Source organism: Gossypium arboreum, chromosome 9 (genome assembly GCF_025698485.1).
Source record: "Gossypium arboreum isolate Shixiya-1 chromosome 9, ASM2569848v2, whole genome shotgun sequence".
NCBI lineage: Eukaryota > Viridiplantae > Streptophyta > Magnoliopsida > Malvales > Malvaceae > Gossypium > Gossypium arboreum.
Genome location: NC_069078.1, coordinates 86,761,763 through 86,769,327, shown reverse-complemented (window position 1 = coordinate 86,769,327; position 7,565 = coordinate 86,761,763). Strand labels below are relative to the sequence as shown.

Here is a 7,565-nt window from a genome sequence, read left to right as displayed (position 1 = left end):
TGTTTATTTGTAAATATTAACATTGTGGAAATTGATAAATATTAATAATATATCAATATATTTGTAAACTATATTCTTAGTGATAATTATGTCTTATTCTTAATATGTAAATTAGTGATAAATTTGTTAAGTAACATATTTCAATTAATATAAAGTTACATAAGAAATCATTTCAATTAATATAAAGTTACATAAGAAATCATTTTACGAGTAAATTGAAAATAAATTAAGAGTACATAAATATTCAAGAAATAGATACATATTGAAACAAGTAAAAATAAATATATAAGAAACACGATGTTGTCATCTACTGATCTCTTAGCACCCCTATTAGGTTTGAGAACAAATGACAAAGGGAGTAATTTTTATCTCAATCTCAATCAGCTGTGAAAAACGATGCCCATCCTTGCGTTTTTTGTTTTTGAGGCTTTAGCTCAACAAGTTATTACAAACTTCCATTCACCAAACACTACAATTAAAATGTTTGACTACCCAATCATTCATTTATACCCAAATCAACTAAAAAAAACCTAAAATTTTGTTTACCAAACATCTTCGTTATTTCAACCTACTTCTTAAATTATAATTTGAGGATACCCTAATATTTCCATGTATACTCGTAGTGATAAAACGATCGCCAATAAGATTTAAGTTTTGCTTTTAACCCATTGTAAGATTAGATACCATTAACTCGGAATTAAGATAAAAAAAAAAAGTTCATGAGGGATCATATAAACCTACCATGTGATTGACAGCCAAACCTTGCATTATTAAGTACCAAAAAAATCTGCATTACTACATAGAATAAGATTACGTGAGTGCTCTACTGTCAATAATACATGATAAGTCAAAATAATTATTTATTCATGTGTTAAATCTAATATAAATATATGACATTTTAAATAATAAATACAATTATAATACAGTTATACACTAATAAAGCATTTGATGAGTAGAGGACAAGGGTAGATTTTCGAATTACTGGGCTTCTTGTGTTGCATGGGATTAGAAATTTTGTTGGTGTGTGTTTAAAGGCGGTGAAATTATGTCGTTTACCAAACCACATTATCAAATTAAACAAAATTACTAAATTTTCAACATGTTATTTATATCAGAAACAAAAATCTAAAAGCAATCCATTTATGCATAAGTAAATTAGCTAATTTTGCTAAACCCTTAATGAAATCGATTATTTTATAATTACTCTAATTTAGATAAATTTAATAGATCCGACAAGAAAATAAGTGAGATAGATATTGTTAAATTCACTATTAATGTATCCTATTATTTGTCTTATTCTCCATAAAGTTAAATATATCTATCCTCATCTCATCTCATGTTGTTTTAATTTAATTTTAAACACATTTTAAAAAAAACTAATTATAAAAACATGAGATTTCATATAACATATTTCACTTTTTTATTTTTTTATAATTATATATATAAAAGTAAAATAATAATTTTAGGAACAGATCAATGGCGAATCTAAGAGGTTGGTATGGCCGACCCTTAAAATAAATTTTTTCCGTTTAAACTCTTTTATAATTTATAAAATTTTAAATTAGTAATGATAAAATTACATTTGGTCCTAAAATGTCAAAAATTGATTTAATCATTTAAAAAAGTATAAAGACATCACCTATTAAAATGGTAAAATATATTTTTATTATTGTAAAGATACACAACTTAATTTCAAAAAAATTTAACCTCACCCTTAAAATAGATTGAAGGTACCATGACTATTTCATACTCATTATCGAAAGAAAATTATCCTACTCGGTGCAATAAATACTCCCCTAAAAAACATAATTTGTTGAAAGTGAGATGATTTGAAATCCATTAATGATTAAATTGTTGACATAAAATTCTGTTAATTATATGATTTAAATTCATAATCACCTTTTTAAATTTATAATCAGTTACTAAATTAACAAAAATTTCCATTTTTACAACCTAAATCGCAGCCTTCAATGGGGGACCATGTCTATTGACAGAAGAAAACTTGGTGCAACAGACAAGACAATACTGCACACACTCAGCTTTGAAAGAACGAGCATGTGCTTGGTCATAGATCCCAACGACCAATCCCAAAGCTATAACTCAGTAATCTCTAAGTGGATCCCACTATCACCCCCGATAGGGCATTTCCATCTTCGTAATGCCACTCCCCAAATTAATACAACTCAAAAATCAGTAGTATTTTATACGGATTCTCCATCTTCCCTGGTCCCATTTTCACATGGGTTTCTGCTATGTTCCCTTCCAAATCAACCAAAACATTGTTTTGTAATAACCCGATCTAATGAACTCCAACCCGAAATTTTTCTTAAAGAAACATCGAGGATGTCACCATTGATATCTTATTACAGGTAGATGAAGATGTTTAATTAGCTATCATTTAGGGTCCTTACCTAATGCTCATTAGATATATAATATGCCCTACGAGATCTATAAAATCTTCATTTTTGTGAATACTAGAATGGTTTAAACAGCGATGGGGAAGACAGCGAAATGGTTGAAAAGCTTGTTGACTGGTAAGAAAGACAAAAGTAGAAACATAAGTAATAATCAGAATTCTTCAGTTGTCCCTGAGAATCCAACGACGACCGTTTCGATCCCACTGCCACCGACAACTCCTAAAGAGAAACGACGATGGAGTTTCCGGAGATCTTCGGCTTCAGCGACGCCTGTTAGGGAGTTGAATTCTGTAGAACAAGTGGTTACCCCTTCACCTCCACCACCACCGGCTCCGCCGGTTGTGACCGATGTGATCCGGGTAAGTGGTAGTGCTGATGATGAGAAAGTTGATGCAGGTGAAGAGGCGGCTGCTAAGATGATTCAAGCTGTGTTTCGGTCGTACCTGGTATGTTATAATTTGTTAGATTTGATGGCTGAATTATGTATTTATTTGAGACATTTTTTATGAGATCGGAAGTGGGTGCCATTGATGAACAGGCAAGGAAAGCTTTGAAAGCGTTGAAAGGGATAGTGAAGTTACAGGCACTGGTAAGAGGTCACTTGGTGAGAAGACAAGCTAGTGTTACTCTTAAATGCATGCAGGCTTTGGTTACCGCACAAGCCCGAGCTCGAGCTCAGAGGATTCGGATGGTTGAAGATTCCAGGCCTGCTAGCCGAAGACAATCGCCCCATAGAAGGTCCACCACACCAGATCAGCGCCTCCGGCATGGATATCATGTAAGTTTCGATTCATTTCAATGATCCACGTTTTTTCAGCATAATTAATTATTATAACTGTGAATTCTGTTCCAATCTCAAAATTTTGATTCATCTAAATCCTAATTCGATATAATTTAATATAATTAAAATAGTTAACAATATTAATCCACTAAACTTGACGAAATGATCCACATAAAAAATTAACCCCTTAATAATTGATCTAAATATTTTATCAACAGAATAATTTCAGTCAAATTTACGCAACTCGAAACTAACCCGACCTGTCTAATTTGCACTGTGGTATTTGAGAATGTAGGAGATTGATAGTGGAGTGGAGGAAAACATTAAGATTGTGGAGATAGATCATGGTGATTCAAAGGCAAGTTTGCAGAGTAGAAACAGCTATTCAATGGAGCATAGGTTCTCAAATCATCAGGCATCACCGGTAACATCATCATATTTGGCTGATCAAATAAGCCCCGGTGCTTGCAGTGGTCATTTCGAAGACCATTTTTTCACCGTAGCACAAAGCAGTCCCCATTATGCAGAATCCGAGACATTTGAGTACTCGTTCTGCCCCAATTACATGGCCAACACCGAATCATCAAGAGCCAAAGCGAGGTCACAAAGTGCGCCCAAGTCGAGACCGGATTCAATCGAGAGACAACCTAGCGGCCGGCGGAGATCGTCGACGGAAGGCCGGAATCATGTCCCAAAGGCAATGAAAATGAAGCGGTCGTCTTCACATGTTGGAGCTGCCGAAAAGAACTCCCAGTACCAGTATCAGTATCAGTACCCTTGGTCCATCAAACTCGATAGATCATCGGTTTCGCTTATAGACAGTGAGTGCGGTTCCACCAGTACGGTATTGACAAACACCAACTACTGCAGATCCCATTTCGGGTACGATGTAAGAGTATGAAATAACACCAAATGGAATCTCGAAAATGAATTCGCTCTATTCAACTGAGGGAAAGTAATCAGGAGCCAAAAAAAAGTTTGACTTCTATGACTAATGTAGAAGTTTTACTGTGAACAATGACCTGCAAAAATTGCAGGGACTAGTGATGTAGTAACATTGTGTCAATAGAAATTCTCTGTTTGATTTATTTTCTGATGACTAGGTTTTTTATTTTATGTATTTGAAAGATTGTATTTATATACATTTATTTATATTAAAATATAAGTTAGTATGTTATTAATTCGAATACACATAAGCTTCATTGTTTGCTCAAAAGCTGGAACTTTACTCTCATTTTTTCCTTTTCAATGCAATGTGCCTAAACATTTTACTCTACTTTATGTTCATCTCTTTTGTACTTTTGAAATGATTAAAAAAGAAATATGATGGTGTTAATAATATGAGGTATTAAATTTTTTAAAATAAAAGTACAGGATTAAATTTTGAATTTACAAAGAGTACAGGGACTAACAACAGAATTTAACCTTTATATTAATAGAATTCTAATTGGGCCTGGCCGGATAACGAAACCGGGATTCTCAAACAGTTGGAAATAAGTACAGCTTTGAGACATCCATATATAAGCAACTAAAATTAGGGTTTTAGGTTCCCTCCCCACTCCTACACTTATAAAACTAAGTAGGTGCCGACTGCTCCGTTCTTTGTAGCAAAGCAAAGTTTGTGAAGCATGGCCGTCGGGTACTCATTTCCTTTTCCTTCATCTTTCTCGTTCTTCAAATGGGCTTTCTTTCTTTTTATTAAACCTGATCTGTTTCTGGGTCTTTCCTTTTGTAATGTAGGAAGAACAAGAGGATTTCCAAGGGAAAGAAGGGAGGAAAGAAGAAGGCGTGAGTACTGTTTGTTATCGATCTAATTTTTAGCTTTAATCGCGCTTTGGGTATTTTACCAACAGATCTGTTCGTTAAATGTTTGATTTTTTTTTATTTTTTTTGTTTAGAGCGGATCCTTTTGCTAAGAAGGATTGGTACGATATCAAGGCTCCTTCAGTTTTCACTACCAGAAATGTGGGGAAAACTCTCGTCACCCGTACTCAGGGTACCAAGGTTTGTTTTCTTTTAGAAAATTATTTATTTATTATTGTATTCTTTCAACCTTCGAGGAAATTGGGTTTCGTTTAGATTCTTTGTACATTCCATTGCCAAAGCTTGGACCATTTCTTAGCGTTTATTGGAAGTTAATATGGAAGTTTAATGCTATTGTCTCTTCATGGTTTTTTCTGGTTTGCTCTGTAAAATGGGAACTGCAGTTTTGAGCTGAGCCTTGCTTGTATTGCTGGTTGTTTTTGCATGACAATGATGTTATTTTTGTTATTTGAAGTGCTGATTTACCATTTCTTTTGAAATACCAATATCTTGTGTTAAGAAAATTGGCTACTGAACGCGTAAGGTTCTCAATTGAGTGAGTAAATTTTGTATCTGTTATCAAACTATAAATTCATTTTGACTCTGCACTTCATGGTTGCTTCTTTGAGAAGGATGCAACAATTGAAGTGGACTTATTTGAGAAACTTGTAATTTATTATTTGTTTACTTGTTTTGGTCTTACATTGGCATTCTTGGTCAGCTTCGGTTATTTAGACCATTAATCACCTTTATGACTTTCTTGTACTTATGATATGCTGTGGATGTGTGTTCTTGATATATAAGTTTCCGCATAGAAACAGCACAATGAACTTAGATCTGCTCTGTATATTTAACTTATAGTTACTGTTTGAGTTATATGTATGTGGTTTGAACTTGGTTATTTCATTGACAGATTGCTTCTGAAGGACTCAAACACCGTGTGTTTGAGGTTTCCCTGGCTGATCTTCAAGGTGGTGATGAGGATCATGCTTACAGAAAGATTCGTTTGAGAGCTGAAGATGTTCAAGGAAAAAATGTTTTGACCAACTTCTGGGTATGATTAATATAAACTTCCTTTATTTACTATATTATCCCTGCTTTTTTAGCAATAGAAGTTTAAAAATTTTGATCGGTTTTCCTTTTTCAAATTTCCAGGGAATGAATTTTACAACTGACAAACTGAGGTCTTTGGTGCGTAAATGGCAAACCCTGATTGAAGCTCATGTTGACGTGAAGACAACTGACAATTACACTTTGAGAATGTTCTGCATTGGATTCACTAAGAGACGCCCAAACCAGGTTAAAAGGACTTGTTACGCTCAGTCCAGCCAGATTAGACAGGTAAACTACCCCGGTACTTGTGACTGTTTGCAGTGTTTGTGTGCTTTTGTGAATTTGTCAATCCCATGATGACCAAGTGAAATTAATGTTTTTCAGATACGCCGAAAGATGAGGGAAATAATGACTGCCCAGGCAACATCTTGTGATTTGAAGGAACTGGTTCAAAAGTTCATCCCTGAGATGATTGGAAAAGAAATCGAGAAGGCAACATCTAGCATCTATCCTTTGCAGAATGTGTTTATTCGTAAGGTCAAAATCTTGAAGGCTCCCAAGTTTGATCTTGGGAAGTTGATGGAGGTAAGTTTCTGGCATCTATTCTCATACTTTTCAATAAAATTATTATCCCATGGAGCTTGCCTGGTTAATTTCTTAATTTTGTTGTTTTCTTTATTCATTTAGGTTCATGGTGACTACTCAGAGGATGTTGGTGTGAAACTAGAGAGGCCTGCTGATGAGACAATGGCTGAGGCTGCTGCAGAGGTTGTTGGAGCTTGAACGAAGAACAATAGTCCATGAATGTCTTGTTTTTTTATGCTTCTAGGAGTTTTTGCTGATCATTTTAATTTTGTTGAAAAACTTTTGTAGAGAATTTCTCCATGGTTTTGATTTTAAAAGGATGTGATTTTGCAACTTAATATTTGAGTAGACAATATGTTACGCTTTGGTAAAAAATAAATATGATCTTTACCTTAAAATACTCATAATAGGAATGACAAATACATGAATGGCATATAGGTCTACATTTTAAGAAGTTTATACTTCGTATGCTTTTCAAATAAAAAAGAATTAGCTTGTAATCTTGCTGTGTTAAAAAAAATCCAACTCAAACTTGAAAATACTGAATTGTAGTTATAAATAAATACAGGTTAAAATGGAACTGGATATATAACAAGTTCTACTAGTTTGACATTGTTTACTCAAAATTACTAGATAGAGTGCTGTATACAGCTTATTATTGTTTACATCAAGGCCTAATTCTAGAAGTGACAATTTGCTGTAAAAACAGGTTCTAAGCATATAAATTCCTCAGTCTTAGTTTTTCATTTTCTCATCTTCTCAGCCTCTAACTTCTGGATGTTGACGTCTAATCCTAGACGCATCTTTTCCTCTTCCAATTGTTTTATCTTTTTCTCCAGTTTCGAACTTCTCTTTTCGAAGTCTTACTTTATGATTTCCAACTCAGACGTGATCACTTGTAGGCGTTTTTTTATTGGTTGAGTGTT

General features: G+C 33.8%; 2 protein-coding genes across 2 annotated transcripts; both read left to right on the top strand.

Moving 5' to 3' along the window:
- Positions 1–2,114: 2,114 nt before the first annotated feature.
- Positions 2,115–4,394, top strand: LOC108450613 (protein IQ-DOMAIN 19). The gene is made up of 4 exons (XM_017748314.2): positions 2,115–2,369; positions 2,479–2,863; positions 2,956–3,195; positions 3,494–4,394. The coding sequence occupies exons 2-4, from the start codon at positions 2,495–2,497 to the stop codon at positions 4,097–4,099; spliced, it is 1,215 nt and encodes a 404-aa protein (XP_017603803.1). The 5' UTR covers positions 2,115–2,369; positions 2,479–2,494; the 3' UTR covers positions 4,100–4,394.
- Positions 4,395–4,691: 297 nt separating this feature from the next.
- On the top strand, positions 4,692–7,037 carry LOC108450027 (40S ribosomal protein S3a-like). Its single transcript, XM_017747455.2, has 7 exons — positions 4,692–4,837; positions 4,939–4,986; positions 5,097–5,202; positions 5,915–6,055; positions 6,157–6,342; positions 6,439–6,639; positions 6,742–7,037. The coding sequence occupies exons 1-7, from the start codon at positions 4,827–4,829 to the stop codon at positions 6,835–6,837; spliced, it is 789 nt and encodes a 262-aa protein (XP_017602944.1). The 5' UTR covers positions 4,692–4,826; the 3' UTR covers positions 6,838–7,037.
- The last annotated feature ends 528 nt before the right edge of the window (positions 7,038–7,565 follow it).

Excerpts from the sequence above, each read along its gene's own strand:
- LOC108450613 (XM_017748314.2), top strand. The coding sequence starts at position 2,495 with ATGGGGAAGACAGCGAAATGGTTGAAAAGCTTGTTGACTGGTAAGAAA. Across the intron at positions 2,864-2,955 it reads CTGTGTTTCGGTCGTACCTG|GCAAGGAAAGCTTTGAAAGC; the intron begins GTATGTTATAAT and ends ATTGATGAACAG. Across the intron at positions 3,196-3,493 it reads GCCTCCGGCATGGATATCAT|GAGATTGATAGTGGAGTGGA; the intron begins GTAAGTTTCGAT and ends TTGAGAATGTAG.
- LOC108450027 (XM_017747455.2), top strand. Across the intron at positions 4,987-5,096 it reads AAGGGAGGAAAGAAGAAGGC|AGCGGATCCTTTTGCTAAGA; the intron begins GTGAGTACTGTT and ends TTTTTTGTTTAG. Across the intron at positions 6,343-6,438 it reads AGTCCAGCCAGATTAGACAG|ATACGCCGAAAGATGAGGGA; the intron begins GTAAACTACCCC and ends AATGTTTTTCAG.